Source organism: Mya arenaria, chromosome 12 (genome assembly GCF_026914265.1).
Source record: "Mya arenaria isolate MELC-2E11 chromosome 12, ASM2691426v1".
Lineage (NCBI taxonomy): Eukaryota > Metazoa > Mollusca > Bivalvia > Myida > Myidae > Mya > Mya arenaria.
The window spans coordinates 50,119,457-50,144,543 of NC_069133.1; the positions used below are offsets into that span (position 1 = coordinate 50,119,457).

Genomic DNA, 25,087 nt, shown 5'->3' on the forward strand with positions numbered 1-25,087 from the left:
GATTATTGCTAGATTTTCATCCCTGCCTGCCTCTCTCTATTTTCTGCAGCCCCTTAAATTTAATTCACTCCAATAAAAATGTTTAACTTGTATCTGTATTTGCATTATGGTCTGGTACTGTCCGGGAAAGAGGTTTTAATACCAACGGTTATATTTACATGTATAAAAGAGAAATGTAACGATTCAACAGGGCAACGGTCGTGATGAGAAAAAAAAAAAAAAAAATTACCCCTCACCCCAATTTAAAAGAAAATGGATGAAAATTTAGCAATTAATTTATTTTGGCCTTAGGACATCGTTGTGAAGAAGCCAAATGTTGTGCTGAGTAATATTATTTTAATCCAGATCTACAGCCCTACTGCTACTGTTTCTGTCTTTCCAATAAAGCTTAAATAAATAGGTATAATCTAAAGAGGCATGTGACAAAAGTGGTAGTACCAGTCTCAAGTGGTTGCACAAGGTAATTGCTAAACCCAGCAGAAACAAACACTGTATCACTATCCACCATCATTATTAATACAGTCGTCATTATGGTTATTGCATGGAATAAGTGTTTCCCTGCTACCCAACTTGACAGATTGATGGGAAAAGCACAAACTTGTTCTAGTTTTTGCAATGTTGAAGATTTGTTTGACTCATTTTTTGCCTATCCAGGAAGTTGAGATATTTGTGAGCAATTGTTTATGAATTTTTGTTAGGTGTGGAACTCAAGAAAAATGTAAAAAATATGGGGGTTTTATGACTGACTGATGAGTATTTAAAGAAGTTCCATAGATATAAACTTAAATTCTTTTTTTTCTTTTTTTTCAGGTTCAAGGGTATGGTAAAATTATGATCAATATGTCATAAAGTTAAAATTGAAAAAAAATAATTGGAACAAAATGTATTGCATTTATTTCTGGCAAAAAGAAATTAATCTCATATAAAAAAAACACACATAAATTGTAATTTTTTACATTTCATTCCAAAATGAACATATAACGTATAAAAAATTCTAATTAACACTTCCATTCAAACCATAAAAAAAAAAAATCAACAAAAAAATATAAAAATATCGAATATAATTTGAAGCTTCCCACCCAATTATTATTAAATCCACATCAATTATTATAAAGTTTCTATTATAAGAATCCCATTATCATCTGGTTACCATACTCAGAAACATCTGGTGTTTTCCTAGAATGGAATAAAGCCTTTGATGTTAAACACATAAGTTTAATTTTATGTTTAAAATGAGATCATGCATCTTTGTGTTGATAGAAATTAGTTCTGACCATACAACCTTGACCAGAGCATTTCTGACCATGCAACCATGAACAGAAAGAAGATTCCAATGTTTGCCCATCTTTATCATACGGTCAAGGTGCAAAGCTTACTTACAATTCTTTAAGCAAGAGCTATTGGCCTTACTATACAATATCCAATATACACATGCCATAATAAAAATGTTAACATTTGCTTTCATTCAGTTATTGAACATAGTTTTATTTATTGCAAGATGTTACAGATTTTTAACGCTGCTGCACAGACAACATGCAACACAGACAAAAATGACACTGACACGACAAGAGTTAATATCAGCACTTTTTCTTTGAAAAACAGACATACACATAAAAAACTTATATGCACATCAATCCTTTATGATACTAATTAATATCAAAACATTATAAGGAAACCACACTACCCTCTCTGCCAGATGTCAGGGCGGACTTGGAAGTATCCTCCAACAATAAATCTCTGCTCTTTAGACATTGTGCCAACTTCTGGCAGAGATGATATGCAGACCTTAGCCCATGGAAATATAGCACTTCTGATTCTTATCCCCTGTCCCAGTGCCTAATAACCCTTGCCAAATGGTTTCATTTTGATAATAGTTTGGCTTAGCAAAAACATGGATTATAATTGGGGAAAAGGCACCATTTACCTCCCTCCACCACCACCATAAGGTTTTAGATCAAACAACAAAAAGTGAATTTCACCAACATCACAACATATAAACTGGAAAACGCCAAATTGCGACGAAGAAACCAGGTTTTTAATATGGGCAATCAGAAAATATAGCCAATTGATTTCTAGTATAAGAAAATGCAGCAGCCTAAAGTAATTGGGTAAAAACATTTTCTATTTTTGGTTACAGTGATCTTGACCTTGACCCCCCCCCCCCCCCCCTCTAAAGCAATCCCAAGGTAGCTCTTTATACAAGCAGAGTACACACCAACTTTCATCACTATCCATCCATTATAACTAAAATTGTTGGGCAGAAACCATTTTTCAATTTTAAGTAACAGTGACTTTGACCTTGACCTCAAAATCCCTCAAAATCAATCAAAGCTAGCTCTTCACATAACCTACCTACACACCAAATGTCATTACTATCCATGAACGCTTGCCTAAGATATTGGGTGGAAACCATGTTTGACGCCTGTCTGCCCAACAACATCCCCATTCTAATACCTGATTTTCGTTGAAAACCTGGTTAAAAGTCTGGATGAAAATCTAAGGCAACATCTGACAAATGTCTCTGTCTCTTTAACAATAGCTGCAGGTCCTAACTGCCTGGCATCTTAATTGTATTCCTGTTTTCTTATGCACTGCAAGCACTTGGCTTAATATATTCTTTGATGATTAATGATAGACTTAGCGCTTAACTGAATGATCTTTCCTCAAGGTATGTAGGTAAAAAGTTTCATTTCGCATCAGGCGCTACGGTAATACATTTTCGTATTATGATAGGCATGGTTTTAGAATGATCTGCATATCTGGATAATTTGATATTTCAAGAATTTCAAATTCCATGTCATTGTTTTAAAACTGGCATTTTCACAAGAACAATTTGAAAATTATTCCAAATTCTTGTTGTCTTTCTGGCATTATCAGAAAGGTATCGATAGAAATCAGCCAAAAAATCATCAGAATAGACATGAATATTAAACATGATAAACGGCTGCGCACCCTTTCTATTTACTGCAAAGAATGCATATTTGAATGAGAATTAATCACGTTTGTCTTCTTTCAGACCATGATATATTATTTCACCTGCACTGAACAATTTTAAGTTCACTCAAGAAAAAGTTGAACAAAACAGTTGTTTCTGGATAGAAACTAAGCATTTTAATCAGTTTTATTTTCTTGGACCTTTGCGAATTTTGAACAAAAATGTAGAACAAATTCCATTTTCCAATAACAGGATAAGACAAACTTGTATTTCACCAATACCACCAGGATTCAAGTCGCCTCATCAAAGCATGCCAGCATGGTTTCTTTTGAAAGTTAACATTGTGCATTTTGTTTTATGTCTTACTCTGTATTGCCAACAATCAAAGCCACAGATGTTGCTTAAATAACAGCATACCTATGACTGTAACCCGACATAACTTATTACAAACTTTTATGTAAATCAGTAATTATAAAACATCAATGTCACGTACCCTTGAGGAACTCGAAGCCATGGACGCACACCAGGATGTTGCCAAATGGATCGACCTTGAGCAGATTTCCGTACAGCTGGTCAAACCACAGCCCTCTGCAAACATATAAAGCATCATTATTAATGTTAATGTTTTGAATGGAGCAAAAAAAACTAGCACTGAGACTGCACTGAAACATCACATAATTTTTAAATGATTTATGGCATGGATAATGTCATCAGTGATATTATCAAAGCTATACTGTTTGAATGTGGTGGTGTAGTGAAATCAGTGAAATGGTAATCCATCTCTCAACCAAGAGATTGTTGATTGGATCAGGGCCACCAAGGGTACTTCTTAAAATGGACAACTGCAGTTCTACTTTCTACCCTAAAACAGACTCATTTCCAGAAAAGCTCATGTATCATAATCCAGCTAAAATAAACTTCATCCGAACCCTGTTTGCCCCAACTTGCTTGGTATGAATTCCTTATCGGCTTGAACTGGATGTAAAGGACTGATTACTTTTATATTGAAGGTATTTTTTAGCATTGCCGCTAAATGGCTCCAATTCTTTGAGGTTCGAGGTATTATTACCAGTTCCTGAGAGCTCAAGCCAATGCGGTTCGACTACACTATAAACCCAAACCTTTTTTTTACTTTTCTTCAGAGGAGGAAATAAAAGGCTTTTCTCTGTGTTTTTTGTATAACAATGCTGATTTTTCATATTCATGGATCAGTGCTTCAATTTGCAGCTAGTCTGGGGATTGAAGTCAAAATCTACATTTAACTTCCAAGTATAAGCTGTGAAACTGCTAGAACAAGTACTTTCCAGTTCAAAGGATAGAGACAACATTATCTTTTGACAAGAAGCAGCAGATATATTTTGCATATTTTGATAAGTCCTATACTCATTAAAAAGATTGAGGACCCAGCAATCATCGAAATTAGACTTTTGGATGAACAAGTCCGAATTCTTATACTATTGCTTGACATCAATTTTAGCTCTACTGGCCAAAGGCCAGAAGAGCTTATGCGATGGTAATGTGTACGTAGTATGTGCATCCGTGCGTCCGTGCGGTCGTGCGTTCGTGCGTCTGTAAACAATTGCTTGTGAACACGATACAGTCTTCTGTTTTGATTGTATCTCAATGAAACTTGTATAGTATTTAGATATCCATTAGAGCTGGGTTCCTTTCGAAAACCAGCCAGATCCGCCCATGCATGCCTAGATTATGGCCCTTGATAGTATAAAAAAATGCTATTGTGTAAACAATTGGTTGTAAACAATTGGTTGTGAACACGATACAGTCTTCAGTTTTTATTGTATCTCAATGAAACTTGTACAGTATCTAGATATCCATTAGAGCTCGGTTCCTTTCGAAAACCAGCCCGATCCGCCCATGAATGCCTAGATTATGGGCCATGAAAGTTTTAAAGAAATGCTCTCTATTTTTAGCCAGGTCTGCATGAGCGAATTCTATTTTTAGCCAAGTTTACATGTACATGTAAATTCAAGTCTTAGAGTTAAGGGAGACAATTTGCAAGTCTAGGATTTTGAGAGACAATTTGCTTTTTGCTTCTGCAGCTGATTTTGTGAATTACTCTGCCTTGTTCTTGTTGAAAGCCCAAAGGCCATTTTTTAGCTTTAAGTTCTGTAGTTTGCGCATTTATCTTAACAAAATTGGTTGTGAATGTTTAAGTTATGCACCTGGTGTCATTACTGGCCACACCCAGGGTTCACAGGTTTGGTAAACATAAATCTGGAAAGGTTTAAAAATCTTTTTGTGTGTTCGTTGGATCCATCTCAGCACAATTGCTTGTGAATGTTTGTTCAAATTGATCAATGTTGTCCTAGGATGCCCTTGACTTTGACCTTTTGACCAACTTTTTTTAACTTTTAAAACTACAGAAATTTTACTATGAGTACAGTTTTGAAAGCATTTTTTTTTTTGTCAGATGACTTTTACTTGGCACATATTAAAATAGTTCATGGAACTAATCTGCTTACAATACTTTCTGGGCTCAGATGTTGAACGTGCTACGTTTTCAGGTAAGCCAAACACAAAACATAAACCATATGTCTGTTGCCTTTACCCATACATACATGCTCTGGATTGATATGACCACAAAAGCCATGCCAGTAGAGCATAGGCCCTTTTGGGCCTCTTGTTATAACAAGCCCTGCTATATGAATTTCAGAATTTGAGCAAACCAGGAAGACACTTTACGATTGCAGGGCTTGCGGGCTTGTGTGTTAATTTCGACCATTGGACCCATTATTATTGAACATGTGCATCAGGACACTCAATATTATGCTCAGGACCCATGGATCTGAAATATTGGAGTCCACAGGATGCATTCATACATATAAATATACATCCATTAACGTAAGGTAACAACTGGTAGCATGTGCTGGTTTATGCCTATAATGCAACGGGATTAACATCCTGATTAAGAATTATTATATTCATTAAAGCAAATCATGATTCTTACTTCCCGTCAAGCAACTGTTGCGAGTGATATGAATAGTTGTTATAAGTGTTATTAATTGCTCAATTTACTGCTAATCGAAACTGCAACATTAGTTATAAACTCCATGATTAGCAAACAGACAATGAAGGATACTCATTGTTCCTTAAGTTTGAACACACACAGGCAAGCAGCAACACTCATGTAATAGCACCATGTGAAGTTGTAAAATGGCTGCACAAAATCAGATATTGGCTGCTGTGTGTCTGACAAATTGAAGAAACTTTTGTGAATACCTCAGGATTTATTGAACATTTAAGTATCTTCCATGAAGTTTTCTGGAAACATAAGCAGCTGTTATGCAATAACTCCCGTGGTTATTTTATAGTCTTTGTGAGAATTATTACCGATTTATTCCTTAAATTAATTTTCTCTGCAGTTTTATTGGATTCCCGGAGGGGGGAAGGTCTATATCTCACAAGCTAGCTATATACACATTTCTTTTATTTACAGAATGTAGAGCATTATTGAAAGCAACCTTTTAAGTAAAGATGCTATGGTGCTCTTTTTTGTAATGTGCTCTAGTAAGAATCAGATGCGCTGTTAGCTCACGATTAGTCAATAGAGCTCCATGCTCGTTCCAGAGGTTGTGGGTTTGAGCCTTTCAGGTTTACTTTTCATGTGTAAGCAGCATTTTACTCACAAGAATTCCTGATGGCTAATTGGGGGAAAGGAAGGAGGGTAGTGTGTGAAGGTAAGAACTAAGACGCCCTGTTGGTAGAGCTCTGTACTAGTGCTTTGGGGGTCATGGTTCAAGCCCTGTACCAGGCACATTTACCCTCCCAGATTTATTTACTAAATTGTGTAAGAGTGCCTTGATCTGCCAAAATGGTCTGAGTGACTGTTGTTTAAGTGTATCAATAACTATCCACCAGTATAATTAAGTCTAAAGATCGCCACGCTAGTGTCCACTTAAAAGGTGTTAAAGCCCCAAACCAGGCACACTTAATTTTCTCCAATTTTTTTTACTTATGTCTTGCTCACTAAAAGCAAAACATTTTATATAATTATTCTCTGCAAACCTCATGGTGGCATTTGACCCTTATTCTGCCAAACAGTGGCATGTGACCTTTAAAAACAAGATCTTTCAGGATAACACTCCCCCCTGCTGTGAAAAACAGAACTGGTTCATAGCCTACTTTAGCAACAAAATGATGCCATTAATGACACAACAAAATACTAGCATGCTGATCCTATGATAAATATCTTGTTGAAAACCAAATACCTCAACCATTCTTTTTAATGATCATTCTTTTTTATGGAACTGTCATAAGAATTGTCATGATTTCCTGGGCGAAGCTTCTGCTCGGCTGCTCGGTGAGCAAAGATGAAAAGTATGATAGTTAGGAAGTGAAAGCCGCATTACGCCTGGGAAGCATAAACCACTTGTAAGTAATAGCTGCGAAGCTAAATGATCATATCTTAAAAAGTTATGGCTCAATTATATTCCTCTCCTATCATACAGATCAACTTGAATATGGTAGCCACAATAATGCACGTTAATGGAACTTTTTTAATATTCGGACATTCATTATGTTCCCTTAACATAACCTCTGGTCGCCAAAACAAAAATTGTCAAAGACTCTGAAGCAGCTGTTTATATGGACTTCTTTGAATGGCGTGTTTTTCTAATTTTCTAAAAGCTGCACTCTCACAGATTTACCGTTTTTACAACTTTTTGTCTAGGAACGAGCAAATTTTTGTGTAAATAACTGCAAACCAATGATAAAAGACTGCTGACAAAAGATCAGATGCAGATTTTCTTATTTCTGTTCAAAAATTAATGCTTTATGGCTAAAAGCATTACTAACAGTTTAAGAAAAATGCATAAAACATCATTTTGTTAACTTAAATATAAAAATCTGCAATCTAATTTTTGTCAGCAGTCTTATGTGACTGGTTTCCATGCATTTGGCATAAATTGGCTCGTTCCAAGACAGAAAATAAAAAAAGTTGTCAAAACGTTCTATCTGTTAGAGAGCAGCTTTAAAACTGAATTCAACAAAAAATATCTAAGTTTTCACTAAATATGTTTTTCAACAATTGTTTGATTCAGATATATAAATTTGAAAACAAACCTCTCCCAACCCCAGATGTTATTTGGCAGGCCTTAAATTTATATGTAAAATATCTAGCTGATTAGAACTGATGGCACAATTTTATGTTGGTGTCACTTGGGGGAGTAGGCAGACATCTGTCAAAATAAATTATGAGTAATAGCTTACATTTATATGATATTTTTTTATACAATTAGTATTCACTTGTCAAATAAATATGACAGGAAATCCACATTCTTTCTCTTAATTTGAAGGTGACTTTGTAAAAAAATCTCCCCTTAGCAGACGCAGGACTCAACAACGAGCCGAGCCGTAAATTTCATTAGCAAATATTAGCAATTCCACCCCAAAATGAAAATCCTTCAAAAAACCTGTTTTAAATCAGAAAAACTGTAAACAAACATTGAAAACCATTAAAGTGAGAAGAGCGAACATTTCATTACTTTTTCAAACATGTAAATGTTGACACATCCTGTTAAATTTCATGGCAATCCCTCTGATAAAAAGAATTAAAATCTCAAAAACTTCTTTGAAAATCGCCTTATTGAAGTTTTCTGACAATAGTTTCATATCATCCTTTGTGACTTAAATAATTTCTGTTACCATATGAACCGCTTGTTTTCAGCGATACAAATTACATTTTTTATCTGTCTTGTTTGCTCAACAATGAAAATGGAGCATCTTAATTTAAGGACACAGTCAATATAGGCCCAGTTAATTTATGGTTGTGTCCCATGTGCAAATATCAAACTGTTTCGCTAACAAGCAGGTACTAAATACAGCAGGTCTGTCAAACAGTACAGCAAAGATGCTTCATCATAGCCGCGTCTGGTGACGTTCAAGCAAATATTTGCACACCATCAGATGATAACTTTAACAAGTATGTTGACTTTAAAATAAAATTTATAATTTTTGAAGGTCATACAAAATAATTCAAATCAAATAAACAGAAGGTTTGCAAAAAGAATGTTCATTTATATTCTTGTACGGTAAAAGGGTCAAGATGGTTTATAGGTAAAAGAAAACGTGAATACATAACACAAAAATATGCATTCTGGTTAGCGCAATAATCATTAAACAAGAGGCCCAAAAGGGCCTTTTTTTGGGCCTATGCTCTACTGGCATGGCTCTTGTGGTCATTTTCAATCCAGAGCATGTACGTTTGAGTAATAGGCAACAAATATATAGTTCACTTTTAGTGTTTGGGTTAGCTGAAAACGCTGCACGTTCTGAGGACAGGAAGTGTTGTAAGCAGATTAGTTGCATGAACTATTTTAATATTGCCAAGTAAAGGTAATCTGAGGGTAAGAAACATTTGCTTTCAAAACTGTACTCATCGAATTTCATTTCTGTAGCCTTAAAAATAAAAAGTCGGTCAAAGGTCAAAGTCAAGGACATCCGAGAACAACATTAATGCTTGTTTGCAAAACCGTTCACATGGTCAAAATTTCATTACTGTAGCTTTAAAAATTAATAAGTAAGTCAAAAGGGTTGGGGCCAGCTTTTGCCCAAGGGGCATTATTTCAAATGTTTTCAATTGCATCATATGATGCTTCACAACAAATATCAAAGGTATGGGCCTTGTGGTTTGAAACAAGAAGATTTTGAAAATATTTCTTAAATAAGTCTCTAGGAAAATTGTGACACCCAAGGCAGTGCCAGTTTTGACCCAAGGGGCATAATTTGAACAACCACTTGTGGGTCAATATCCGAGGGGGGGGGGAGCAGTCATGATCCCAGGGGCATAATTTGAACAAACCTTCACAAGCAATTGCAAATTTACATGTACACTTGGCTAAAAATAGACTTCGCTCATGTAGTCTTGGCTTAAAATAGACTTAGCTTAAAATAGCATTTTTTATACTTTCAAGACCCATAATCCAGGCATGCATGGGCAAATCTGGCTGGTTTTCAAAAGGAACCAAGTTCTAATGGATATCTAGATACTGTACAAGTTTCATCGAGATACAATCAAAACTAAAGACTGTATCGTGTTCACAAGCTAGTGTTTACACAATAGCATTTTTTATACTATCAAGGGCCATAATCTAGGCATGCATGGGCGGATCTGGCTGGTTTTCGAAAGGAACCGAGCTCTAATAGATATCTAGATACTGTACAAGTTTCATCGAGATACAATCAAAACTGAAGACTGTATTGTGTTCACAAGCTAGTGTTTACACAATAGCATTTTTATATACTATCAAGGGCCATAATCTAGGCATGCATGGTCGGATCTGGCTGGTTTTCAAAAGGAACCGAGCTTTAATGGATATCTAGATACTGTACAAGTTTCATCGAGATACAATCAAAACTGAAGACTGTATCATGTCCACAAGCTAGTGTTTACACAATAGCATTTTTATATATTATCAAGGGCCATAATCTAGGCATGCATGGTCGGATCTGGCTGGTTTTCGAAAGGGATCGAGCTCTAATGGATATCTAGATACTGTACAAGTTTCATCGAGATACAATCAAAACTGAAGACTGTATCGTGTTCACAAGCTAGTGTTTACACAATAGCATTTTTTATACTATCAAGGGCCATAATCTAGGCATGCATGGGCGGATCTGGCTGGTTTTCGAAAGGAACCGAGCTCTAATAGATATCTAGATACTGTACAAGTTTCATCGAGATACAATCAAAACTGAAGACTGTATTGTGTTCACAAGCTAGTGTTTACACAATAGCATTTTTATATACTATCAAGGGCCATAATCTAGGCATGCATGGTCGGATCTGGCTGGTTTTCAAAAGGAACCGAGCTTTAATGGATATCTAGATACTGTACAAGTTTCATCGAGATACAATCAAAACTGAAGACTGTATCATGTCCACAAGCTAGTGTTTACACAATAGCATTTTTATATATTATCAAGGGCCATAATCTAGGCATGCATGGTCGGATTGGCTGGTTTTCGAAAGGGATCGAGCTCTAATGGATATCTAGATACTGTACAAGTTTCATCGAGATACAATCAAAACTGAAGACTGTATCGTGTTCACAAGCTAATGTTTACACAATAGCTTTTTTTATACTATCAAGGGCCATAATCTAGGCATGCAAGGGCGGATCTGGCTGGTTTTCGAAAAGAACCGAGCTCTAATGGATATCTAGATACTGTACAAGTTTCATCGAGATACAATCAAAACTGAAGACTGTATCGTGTTCACAAGCTAGTGTTTACACAATAGCTTTTTTTTATACTATCAAGGGCCATAATCTAGGCATGCATGGGCGGAACTGGCTGGTTTACAGACGCACGGACGCACGAACACACGGAGGAACATACTACCTACACATTACCATCGCATAAGCTCTTCTGGCCTTTGGCCAGTAGAGCTAAAAATAGCCAACAAATGAATGTGAGAAGGCTAGATGTTTTATCAAAGTTTGAAGATGAAAAAGGAAGTTTCTTAATTGCTGGTTACTGCAAGTTTGGTTTTCAGGTTGGTGGTATAATGTGTAAAACTTGTAGAGTTTTTTTAGATATAATTTACGTGATGCCAAAATGAAGGGTTTCTCTCCTGTCCTCATCAGAAGTTATTGCAAGGCATCAAGTTTTGTATACTTTTCAATGATAAAACTCTTCCCCCTCAATGATGATATGAAGGGCCTCACCTCAGGGTGAAAGGAAAGACTTGCAGAGCCTCACCTAACAAAAGACATGAATAAAGGACAAGCGTTCCAGGGCGTCACATTTGATGAAGGACAAGCCTTCCAGGGCCTCACCTTCAGGTAGAAGACAGGCCTTGCAGGGCCTGACATTGGATGGAGGACAAGCCTTCCAGGGCCTCACATTGGATGGAGGACAAGCCTTCCAGGGCCTCACCTAACAGCACACATTGGATGAAGGACAAGCCTAGCAGGGCCTCACATTGGATGACGGACAAGCTTTGCAGAGCCCCACATTTGGATGAAGGGCAAGCCTTCAAATGCGTCACCTTGGAGGATAGGCAAACCCTGCAGGGTCTCACCTAATAGCGAACATGGATGAAGGGTAAACATTGCAGGGCCTCACCTAATAGCTGACATGGGTGAAGAACAAACCCTGCAGGGCCTCACCTTAAAGAAGACTTGGGTGAAGAACAAACAATGCAGAGCCTCACCTAATACAGACATTGGTGAAGAACAAACCCAGCAGGGCCCGACCTAATAGTGGTCATGGGTGATGAACAAGCCCTGCAGGGCCTCACCTAATAAAGGACATGGGTGAAGAACAAACCCAGCAGGGCCTCACCTAATAGCGGACACATGGTGAAGAGCAAACCCTGCAGGGCCTCACCTAATAGCGAAAACCTGCAGAGCCTCACCTAATAGCGAACACATGGTGAAGAGCAAACCCTGCAGGGCCTCACCTAATAGCGAAAACCTGCAGCGCCTCACCTAATAGCGGACACATGGTGAAGAGCAAACCCTGCAGGGCCTCACCTAATAGCGGACATGGGTGATGAACAAGCCCTGCAGAGTCTCACCTTATAGAGGACATGGGTGAAGAACAAATCCTGCAGGGCCTCACCTAATAGCGGACATGGGTGATGAATAAACCCAGCAGGGCCTCACCTAATAGCTGACATGGGTGAAGAACAAACCCTGCAGGGCCTCACCTTAAAGAAGACTTGGGTGAAGAACAAACAATGCAGAGCCTCACCTAATACAGACATTGGTGAAGAACAAACCCAGCAGGGCCCGACCTAATAGTGGTCATGAGTGATGAACAAGCCCTGCAGGGCCTCACCTAACAAAGGACATGGGTGAAGAACAAACCCAGCAGGGCCTCACCTAATAGCGGACACATGGTGAAGAGCAAACCCTGCAGGGCCTCACCTAATAGCTAAAACCTGCAGAGCCTCACCTAATAGCGGACACATGGTGAAGAGCAAACCCTGCAGGGCCTCACCTAATAGCGAAAACCTGCAGCGCCTCACCTAATAGCGGACACATGGTGAAGAGCAAACCCTGCAGGGCCTCACCTAATAGCGGACATGGGTGATGAACAAGCCCTGCAGAGTCTCAGTTAATCCTTATAGAGGACATGGGTGAAGAACCAATCCTGCAGGGCCTCACCTAATAGAGGACATGGGTGATGAACAATCCCTGCAGAGCCTCACCTTATAGAGGACATGGGTGATGAACAATCCCTGCGGGGCCTCACCTAATAGAGGACATGGGTGATGAGCAATCCCTGCGGGGCCTCACCTAATGGAGGACATGGGTGATGAGCAATCCCTGCGGGGCCTCACCTAATAGAGGACATGGGTGATGAGCAATCCCTGCGGGGCCTCACCTAATAGAGGACATGGGTGATGAGCAATCCCTGCAGGGCCTCACCTAATAGCGGAATTGGGTGAAGAAAAACCTAGCAGGGCCTCACCTAATAGCGGACACATGGTGAAGAGCAAACCCTGCAGGGCCTCACCTAATAGCGAAAACCTGCAGAGCCTCACCTAATCGCAGACATGGATGAAGGATAACCCTTACAGGGCCTCACATTGGATAAAGACAAGCCTTTCATGGCCTCACCTTGGGGTGAAGGACAACCATTGCAGGGCTTCACCATAAAGCAGACATGGATGAAGGATAACCCTTACAGGGCCTTACATTGGATGAAGGACAAGCCTTTCATGGTCTCACCTTGGGGTGAAGGACAACCATTGCAGGGCCTCACCATAAAGCATACATGGAAGAAGGATAAACCTTGCAGGGTCTCACCTGATTGGAAATGTAGGATCATATTCAAACTCCAGAAGGGCCTCAGGGTAGCCAATCTGCACCAACTGTTCCTTGATAAGTTTAAAACCCAGGGCCTCATAGTCGGGAGATTTGTACACTGAAATGAGAATAATATTGAATCAAGGGAAATCAACTTAAAATAACTTTTGCTTACTCCTTAAAGGATATTTTTTTCGAATAGACAGTCTGCTTTTCCACTGAACATATATGTTTGCAGAAAAATGATTATCTTAGAAAAACTGTCTGGAAGGCAGTTTATTGGATAGCAGCCTTATGTGAGTGTTTGAATATACACCAAAAAGACTATCAACCAGATAATTGACAAAAATTTCTCCATAGAAAATTGCATGTACAGAAGCCTAGCTGGTGTGGTATATATTGAATTCACACTACCATGCATCATGTCTGTTATACAAAGAAAACATAATATCAGTATCTATATAAAAGATAAGATATAAAGATAGAAGATATAAAGATAAAGTTTATATTCAATCTTGGGATGAAATTGAAATAATAAATCGCTTGTAAATCACAATATATAAGTAACATAGGAAATTAATCAAATCAGTAACGAAGTTTGTACTGCAAATAAAGCCAAAGTCGAACGCTCAGTTCATCAATATACTTAAACATGTTTGAACATGTCTAAAATATGCCATGCATGTAGTTAAAGAAACATTGACAGGTGTTGACATTTTTCTGAAACACTTCATAATTTTGACTGTTTTTTTTTCAGCCATTTAATATGATACATAAATCTGACAAGCTAATTTTTTAGACAGCTGAAAGTAAAAAAATCCAAGTAACCCAAGTAACAGTATCCTCTCTCAATCCCCTTTTGACCCCTTTTCCTTCAGCCACAGGAAGCATGGAGTCTGGCAGGGGTCAGATTCAGCCCCTTGTCTGTTTTTAAGGAAATTGGGCCACTAAACACTGACCACAATAAAACACAAAACATAATGTGTTTACTCCATGAAAGACTGTTTCTCCATGAAAGACTGTTTTAACCTTCTGAATTTATACTTTAAGATAAAACATTATTGAAGCAAGCCTTAATACTGAGAAGAAAGGCAAAACTAACTCATGTGCCTTCAACTCTCATTGCATGGTGGGTCATTATTGCAACAAACCTCACAAAATATCTCTATTACCTAATGCAGGCTGGGTTGAAATGTGCCACCAGCTAATGACCAGGTGACAGTTGTGGACATCCAATGTCCCCTCAATGTCATGAGAAATGAAATGTGTATAAAACTGATGTCCATTTCCGGTCTCCCACAAGAGAAAGGCTAAGGATATAAACAATACTCTCAGGCTTGGCAGGATGTATTTTATACAGCAATTTGTCTGTGTGAAAAATGATTGTAATTTATGGTCAACCATTAGCTCTGTATTAGCCCTTTTTGCCATCCCAGTTGGCCTATTACCTTGCTGTGTTGGTTGGTGATAATGGTTGGTGAATTGCTCTTTTAGTAGCTGTGTTAGGCTGGTAATTGCCTTAAATTTGGTAATGAAATTGTGTCATCTGTGGCTTAATAGGCCTCAATCCTTCAAAAAATGACAAGTTGATTCTCAGGATTAGATCACTTACAGCTCCTCAGTGTTTCTTTATGAAAGTTGGCACAGACATGTGACAAGTGAAACATCATCAAAAAGAATTAGCCCCGGTCTCCAAGCTATTGAATAAAAACAGAAATATTCTATATATAATTATGTGAATTTATTAGAAAAACGGATTGATGTGTATAAAGAATATACAATTTATAATGGTTAGGTTACCATAACCTGCTAATGAGCAACAGAATATCATAAAAACAAATATGAAACTGCCATAGATCTTATTTTCTCTGACAATGTGACACATAATGAAGGGAAAATCAGGAAAATGTGTGAAATAATGGCTGTGAAGAAAATAAGACACCACAGCAATCAATCTTTCTTCTGTCAATTTTCTAGGGAATAGATTTTTTTTTCGGTGTTTCCAGTATTGTACAATCGGATCTGCATGCATGCAAATTGGGGATTTTGAGAGGAAATCATTAGAATTATCTGTTGTTACATGTATTAACTGAGAAACTGAAAAATAACACAATTTTCTTATGATTTTTTGACTACCTCAAAAGTACAGATGGCTCAAGTTCTGGTTGAACTAAATGGTTTTCTCTTTATTCTTCAAATGCTCCCCCAGCATTTCAATATTTTCTTACACCCAAAAGGCCATCATGGGTCCATCCACTTTAGAGGTTCCCATGTTTCTGCATGAGAGCCAACTATAACAAACCTTGGTCAACTTAAAACAAACCTTGAACATTACTGTCAAAACAGGAAACAATTTACTGGCTCAACTGGAGTGAAAATTGCCCGACCACTTTCAAACTACAATCTAAGGTCAAGGGCCACTCCTTTTTCAAAACTGACCCCTACAAGGTATTAAAATTATCATGAAAGTTATGGCCACAGGTCCATTTTGCTTGACCACCGGAAAACAAGGGAGGAAGTGCCCCTACTTAGACCCAGGCTGTTACAACTCATTTGAATTGATGTGCAAATACTATTTTCAAAAGCTTTATGGGTGTGAACAAGTTTAAATGATAAAACTGACCAATTTATCATAATTCACTTTGATGTGAGTTGGTGAAATTGAGTGGACACAACACTGGGATTTAAGAGATCAACCACTGCCAATTCCATTTCCTGCAGCCAAAAGGACTTCAAAGACCTTTTTTGTTTTGAAAACATTTCCTACATTTCCTGTCTGTTATAGCTTCCTCAAACTGATGTATGTTTTTTGTTCTAAATTTGTTAACATCAATCACTAATAACATTTTTTTAATTGTGGGCTCTTCAAATCTTCCTCAGGTACTAATATATACAGAACAAGATGTTATTTCTTTGAGGAGAGAGTTGTAGCAGGAATTCAAGACTGGCAATGTTCTTTAAAATCTACTGAAGAAGTACAAAAAATACTGCCTCCTAAATCTGATATGTAATCTTAATATAAATAGCGAATACGTCTACATAGCATGCTTTTGACATAATATCGAGGCACTAAATGAAAAACCAGAATATACATTTTGTCACAAAATCTTTTTTAATTGTCTTGAATATGCTCATTTCCGTGCTTCTTTTGAGAAAACAACCACTTCTCTGTAGCCTATCAGAAAGCAAAAAAATCAAAATGATACAAGGCTGTAAAAGCATTGGATGAATGAAATCCCTGTATTTTCAGACTTAGTGCAAGACAGTTTCAATTCTGTGTAAAATTGCTTGAGCAATATCAGTTTTGTACGAACCCTCAACATTATGCAAAAAAAGTGCAGGTTCGGCATTTTAACATTGTATTTTCTGTCCCTTCTTTAAAGGTAACCATTTTGGCATCTACTGGTTTTTCATTCGGTGCCATCAATATCTTTAACTTTCCATATTTTTCCTTTGACCTACTCGCTATGAACAAGTATCTTGTGATGAATTTGTGTCATCTATGGCTTATAAATAGACATTTTTCATAAAAATAACAAATAAATTCTTAGGCTTTGATCACTAAGAGCTCAAACAAGTTCTGTAAAATGTCAGCAATAAAATGTTTTGTATTTGAATGTAGCTTTCCCATAATAGAATTTGCTAACAATGCAATATTCTAGCCCATCCAACATTCAGACTATTCTATCCTCATTATAAAGGAGAAAAAAATAGTTCAACATGAGAATGTCGAGCCCCCTGAGGCCTGAGGAATCCATCAGGATGGAATTCAAGCAGGGAGTAAAGGACATTATTATCCAAGTCATTTAACACTTCTGAAATCAAGCTCAGAGAAAAATGGAAATCCTGAACGTACCAAGTCTAAAAAGAAGTTTTAATTTTAATGAATTATTATGTTTAACTTATTTGACTTTACCATTTAGAGCATGTATACGAGTTTGGCCAACTTACCTAATGAGCAAAACAAAAATAGCATATACTATTTGTGTACAGATAAAAAAAATAGCCTTTATAAATGGGGGTTTTCAATTAAAACTGCACTCTCACAGACTGACAGTTTTGCCATTTTCAATGTTTTTGTCACAGAATCAGCTGATTTTGGCATCTGAAGGCCTCACTGAAGAACAGATCTCAATTGTATGGAAAACTGCCGAAAAATTCATTTTTTTTAAAGAGAAAGTATTGATTTTAGCCATAAAACATAATTTTTCAAAAGTAAATAGGAAAACGGTGATCTACTCTTCTGTCACCAGTCTTATGTCACTCAGGTTTACAGACATTTACTCAAAAATTGGATCATTCCAAGACAAAAAGGGGTCAAAAGGATCAATCTGTGAGAGTGCAGCTTTAATGACAATGTGGCAACAAATTCCCAGTTAAAAATAGTGTCAAAATATTGCTAGTATTTTTTTTTTCTTCCAATATTTTGTAATACAGCTTACAATTCTGCATATTTGTAATGGTTTCTTTATTATAATGGGGGGGGGGAGTCATTCTTTACAAGGCCAAAACGCATTAAAACTAAAAATAAATCGCCTTGACTTATTTTTGACATTTGTTTTTATTTCTTCTTTAATCAATATCAGAATTAAAAGCATATTTGACAGTATAAACATTGCCAGACAAAGTATTATTGTTGCGTTGTGTTTTTTTAGCATTATACTCAGTCATTGTCTGTTTTAATTTTTGACATATTTTTTCTCCAATTTTGGGACATGAATCTATTACGGAAACACAGTCATATTGTCTGTTTTGAGGCGGCCATGAATAAAAACACTCTTTTTTTTAAGTCTTTCTTTATCAATTCAATTTTTAATGCAATGGAACGCAAAAATGTTTTGCACAAATTCCAAACAGATATTGTTACCATGGTCTGTCATGGAAAATCCTTAGTTATGTCATAGATATGAAGTTTGGTGGCAGTTTGCGTATGGTTGTCGAGTACAAAAAAAAAGAATCCTTTCAAATCCCATAATCTTTCCTTGGCAACGAAATTATGTAGGATTTAAGACTAAAATCTTCTATAGCGATAGCCACAATTTATTTCATCTTTCAAATAATGTATCATGGCGTTTAAATCTTTTGTGTAAAGATGCAAATTTCAATATTACCCAATACCCGCAAAAGCTAGAAAAATCTTGTTCGTAAGCCATAACTGTCAACAAATAAAATAACAGGGCAAATTTGAATAAGCCTTTCCTCACATCCTGTTTTTAAGATTTTTATTAGATTATCAGATGAAAAAAAAATGTGAATTTTTTTAATCAGACTTTATGGCTTGGGAAGCTTTTAAATTGAACTTAAGTAAATAGTTTAAATGGCTGTCATCGTTCATTAGCGCGTAACTTAAAGCAATGTAAATAGCCTTAATATGTGTGCGAAATCAGTCTAACAGTCTTAACATATTCATGCAGACACTGAAACGGTTTTAAAATTATCTAAAAAATAATGAATAGATATGATATAATCTGCCCTTCGGGTCTTTATGGTAATGTTAATAGGAAATAGCACAGGTTTTTTATCACGTAGTGACAATTTCATTAAACGCTGTGATGTCATCTGTTAACAATGTTAATCCATTGATAGCAAGAAAGGGTAGCGTTACTCAATCTGGTGTCATGTCGGTGCATAAATGTCCTTAAATCATGCTGACATATATAGAGTTGGAATAAAACACTTTAGAAATGAGATCTAAGGCAGGGGCGTAGACCAGCTTACAATGATGAGTAGGCTGATATTTTTAGGTGGATTTTTGGAGGTGCATCTTTGTGTATATTTCCTACCTGAAATATAGGTTCAAATACACCAATTTCCTTACATTTTAAATAACAATCTTAAATATACCAGTATAAGTGATTTTTGCTTTTATGACTTTTCAGAAAAAAAGTGAAGGCCAATTGGCCTATATGGCCTATAGGAAGTGTAACGCTCCTTCAAAGTGTCATTTAACAGTTCAATTGATCAATATAGAGATTATTTCATCAGTCAATAATAGCACATCCCTGATGGTTATATAACTCAATGGACTACTTTGACCACCTCTGACAAACTACTTGGAGTGACCAGGTGGATAGAAAATCCCAGTCCATGAAGCTGGTTGTCACTTCACCATTCAATTGACCAATAAAGGCATTATATTTCACCAATAAATACCCTAATAGCACATAACTGGTTGTATAACTCAATGGATTACTTTGACCACCTCTGACAAAGACCAGGTCACAATTCCTCAAGCGTATCTCACTTTAAGTTTAGCAATATTACTTACTGTTACATATTAAAAAGTATGATTTTATGAAAAAACAAGTAGTTTATCTTATTTTATATCTCAAATATTATTTCCTTTAAAAGCCACAAAAACTCTTTAACAAGAGAATATTATACAATTTATACCAACCCCAAAATAGATTGCTCAGCTTGATCCTGTTATAATCCGATCTTGGGACTTAAGATGTTTTGAACTGGGGCCGGGAGGAGCTGGATTTCCATACATATCACTTTTATTGATTTGTGTCTGATAATTTTCATAAAGATGATAAATAAAATGTTTTGTACCAAACAATGCTGTTGGTATGTTTCAGTGAGTGGTATTTCAATTTAAAGATCTGCGGTGCTAGACACATTACAATTCTCATACGAGCAAGATGCAGCATCGCCGACAATAATGACTTTATTAATCCTTTCCATTTAACAAAAAAATAAGTAGTCAGTAGGTTTTTGGTATATTACTAATCAAGTTAAAATCCTAACAGAATTGAAAATATGTACAGTGCTAGTACAATGTACGTTGTTCCATCGCATGATGCAGATCCAAACAGCATTATTCCTCAATTAAAATTGTAACCCTTGTGGATTTTTAGCTTTGATGACGTGTTGAGATGTGGAGATATCGTGGATAATTTGTGATTAATAGTTGTTTTATGTCCCATGACGTGAAAAGCAGCACATAAAAAGTTGTATTGTTTATATTTTAATGGTCAAGACTGATTTTACCCAGCTGAGGCCACAGGCAACTATTTAAAGTAAGCCAGGGGCAGCTGTTGGGATCTGCATCAAATTTTCAAGTCTCTGTGTCAGTTACATTGATTTCTAATTTGCAAAAGAGAAGCTAGACATCTATAGTACAGTTCTAAATTGGTAGATGTATGTGTCCTCGAATAAAATGCTTGAGAACAGTGATGCCAATATGGTAACTGTCGGCCGACAGAGATCACTGGATATAAATGAACATTTTAAAACAATATTGATTTTGGGCAGCTAGGTTATATAGGGTATGCAATTGGAAATCGATCAGGTTTCCAGACAAATCCAATCTGCACACAAACATCAATTCTGCATCTCTTGTCATTGACTCAAGTATGATGAATAACGAGAGAACCACCATGCCTTTCCATTTTCTCACTTTATCAAGGGACATAACTCACCAAGTATTAAGCTAAGGTTACATGCTAATAGAATGTGCAGCGCTATCATGAACATATATACCAAGTTCAAAGCTAAAACCTCAACAGTTTTCAGTGCTGCAGCCAGGGTTTGAAAATTTCAGGGTGCTAGGCCAAAAGTCACTTTTGATGCGCACTGAATGAGCCTTAATGGGGCACTTGCATGGGTCAATGTTTGATTCTTATTGTGTATGTGTTGTAACTACTTTCAATTATAAAAGTTTGTTATAAATACCAAAGCTGTTATCTTTACTTATTATGTATATTTATTGTTCTCATACTTAAATATTTCCGAAAATTGACTTGACAATATGTCCAAAATAAATATAAAAAAACTCATAATCATCAAAGGCAGCTCTGGGAAACAAAAGTACACAGGGTGCATATTACATATTAGGCAGCAGAGCACTCCCCCTACTATTAAGACCAGTAGCTGGAGCACTGCAGTTTTAAATACCAAGTTCAAAGTTTACATCTTTACAGTTTTGTATACCAGTTCAAAGTTAATATCTTAACAATTTTCAATCCTGGCCAACAAAAGTTTTTGCATGATGATATCACATCAAGGCTACAAAAAAACCTTAACTGTTTCTTCAAAAAAAGACAGGCACTAAATCTAAGTTGAGTGTAAGCAAAGAAACCTTTAAATGAACTAAAGAATGACGACAAAGGATGTGAAGTGAGGATACAGCTGAAAGAGGAGCAATAAACTCATCAAGCAATCATAATTTACAGTAAACCGTCCACCTTAGCACAATAACTCAGCTTCAGGACATGGACACAAGAATTTCCCACCATTTATAATGACGTCTGCCTGTAAGGGGCGATTCCCACATATCATGGTATGAGCAGGAAAAAGGCTTTAATTCACTCACACAAATGTATCAAAATAATTAGAAATGAGCAAGAAAAACATCGTATGAAATTGAGCGTAACACGGTAATGGCCTATGGACAGACATCAAGGTGACATTGGTCATTTCACAAGCCGGAGGTGTCCCATACGTCTCTATACATGTACAAAACCCTAGGGGCTTCCCTTAGATCTCGGATCGCTGACCCCCTAATCCATCACCCCTCGTTGGCTTCCGTCCATTCCCTTATTTGTGTCCGTTCGCGGGTGTTTTAATTTAGGATGTAGTTTAAATCGAAGGGGTGGGGAACTGGTATTGTTGATGAATAGAAATATGCGAATGAAGATGTATTAACTTAACCATGACCCTGAGCAATTTATCATGTTTCAATTACTTTTATTGAGGATTCTGATGGGCTGTTTATTTTTATTGAATTGTTTGGAATTTTAATTTGCATTTACAAGGAATAAAACGAGGGAAAAAAACTTGCTAGATAATTGAATATGCTTCAGCCAAGTCCATCAAAAACTCATTAAGTTTTTATAGGTAAATTGATGCAAAATATGAAGCTGCAAAGATTTGCACAAAGATTTTATGAACTCGTCTTTAAGAACAGTAGAATTAATTTATCCAAATTTTAAATCAAAATGCTTGGAACAAACACATATAGTTATGATTTTAATATTGAATTTAATCGCACAAATCAATCATTTTAATATAGGTAAAATGACAACTTCTCTCATCAACTTCTCACTAATTGGCTTGCGATTACTTATATGTATCTCAATACCATTAATAACTGCTGCAACATTCCTAATTAGGCTAATACCTGCACGCATCATGTCATAAATCCGCTGGAACACAGGCACACAGGCCGCAGGTGACAGGTTTTATAACATGATATGTGCTGGGATTAAGCAATATAGCATGTTAGAATGCTAGCTCGTTTTTTGAAGGGATGTCAGCATCAACACCAATGATGGTCCTGAAGGAAATACCGATTACAAGTGATGTTCATTACATAAGAGAAAGTAATTAGTATGATATAGTGAACATTAGGGTTGTAATATAGTTGTGCTAATTGAAGCTACTTGATTTTTAATATGAGCTATAGATGGCAACTCTCCTTAGGTTGAATTTAGTCTTTCTCAATTTAATAGTGGTATGTGACCTGAACTGTCACATGCAGGCCTCGTGACTAACTCAAACATTCTCAACAACTGCTCACATGCCAACTGCTATTATTTTTTTAAAGTTAAGCAAGAGGCTAAACATTTTTTTGCTTTTTGATTTGTAACATGTGTCAGTGTGATGGTTTTTGCTAATCAGTTGAAAACAACACCAAGGCCATGCCGAATGAACAAGGAAAAAATAAACTATAAGAAAAAAATCAAACTGACCTGCTAGGGTGTAGTCCATGTCGAATCCAAAGAACTTGACCTTCTCCAGCATGAGGCTGCGGTTGACGAACACTCTGGAAATTGGAGAAATTTCATTTTTAGTGGAACTGCAACTAAACCTACGCCCAAATGACATGTTTTGTTTTTCAAAAAATATGTCTTTGTAGCTTCCGAAATCATGAAATTAGGTCACACGTATTTCCACCGTTTTTTATGGGCCTCAACTCAAACTTCGCCAACGTGTTTTGGTTCTCCTCATTTACTGTCTGTGGCTTGTAATTCTTAAAATAGTTCTGTTAATTTTCTCGGTTATATAACACACTTTATGATGACACCTACACATGAATATTTAGATTGTGATTTTTTTTATACAAATACCACACTGCAATAACCACCAATTTCTCCTTCAACATTGCCAGTCCATATTCCCGGAGTATTGTTTAAGTCAGTCTGCAATTCTCATTGTCCCAAAATGTCACTTGAAATCCAATATTTTTCCAGACAAGGATAAATAATGTTAAACATTACAATTGTATATAATTATGCTAGAAGATAATCTTTAAGGTGTCCAATGTCAAGGTCACATAAAATGATGGTAAGATGTTACTGTCATGGCTAATAAATACTTCCATAATAAGACACCTTCCCTTTGAAAGACAATAATGGAATCTGAGACGTGCGTTAATTGAATTCCCTTGCACAAATATGGCAATATTTTCTTTATTACATCTCACGCCAATAACAAATAAATCCTATATATTTCTTCCCAAGCTGATGCACGACAGTTCACAATATATCACAGACTAAACGTATAGAGCCATAACTGCCAATGGTCCAATATTACCGTTAGAGTGCTTTTTCGCAACAATGAATATAGAATGGTTTGGAATCAAATAATGTTCTTCAACATTGTGCATCATACACATTTCAAATATGGTCGGCATAATCAAATATGGTCGGCATACCACACAGATTTAAGTCAAGTTATAAAAATATATCTATCAGCTTAATGTATTAACATTTGAGCTTTTCATTCAGAAAACTAAAGGCACTTGAACATCATATAAGATTTCCTTCCTTCCTTTTCTACTGTAAAATTCTGACGGTGTAATTCCGATCAATACTTTTCGCCTCTTCAAATTGGCGACAATTTTATATCTGTACTACATGGGTAAAAGGACACATTATTGAAAACAGTTGTACATTAAATACCAGAGTTTTGATTAATTAAAAAGTGTTATATTGTCTTAAAGTGTTTCATATTAATTCATAAGAGCTTTTGGCTTAATACAATTGTTTTGCAATGAAACAAAAATGTATTTAGCTGACAGTCATCAAGATATAGAAACATCTGCTGTCCCAGACGTCTTAGGGGTACCAGGCTTGAGTCCAACACTTGGTGATTCAGACAATATTCTTAATTTATTCCTTTTAATAATTTAGCAATATGTTATGGCAAACATAGCCAAAAATTGTATTTGCATCAGCTGAGGGACATGAGCGTGCACCCCCCACCCCACCCCTTAAGACTAAACATTGCATCATTTGCCACCCAAAACCTGCATACACAAAACATTAATCACGTTTGAGAGTCTGTGTAACAAATAATGCTTGAGTTTTATTTTCTGCATACAGCCCCTAGAGTTTCAATTACTCCAGTGCCTTTAAACACCCTGAAT

The 25,087-nt window shown here is 36.5% G+C and overlaps 1 protein-coding gene across 1 annotated transcript in view; it reads right to left on the reverse strand.

Annotated features, from left to right (window-relative positions):
• Positions 1–3,420: 3,420 nt before the first annotated feature.
• Positions 3,421–25,087, reverse strand: part of LOC128210761 (cytosolic purine 5'-nucleotidase-like) — a 29,579-nt gene continuing 7,912 nt past the window's right edge. The window contains exons 3-5 of the mRNA XM_052915114.1: positions 23,409–23,482; positions 13,714–13,831; positions 3,421–3,523 (exon numbers count right to left, since the gene is read on the reverse strand). Of these exons, the coding sequence (XP_052771074.1) occupies positions 3,421–3,523; positions 13,714–13,831; positions 23,409–23,482 (295 nt within the window). The remainder of the gene's footprint in view (positions 3,524–13,713; positions 13,832–23,408; positions 23,483–25,087) is intronic.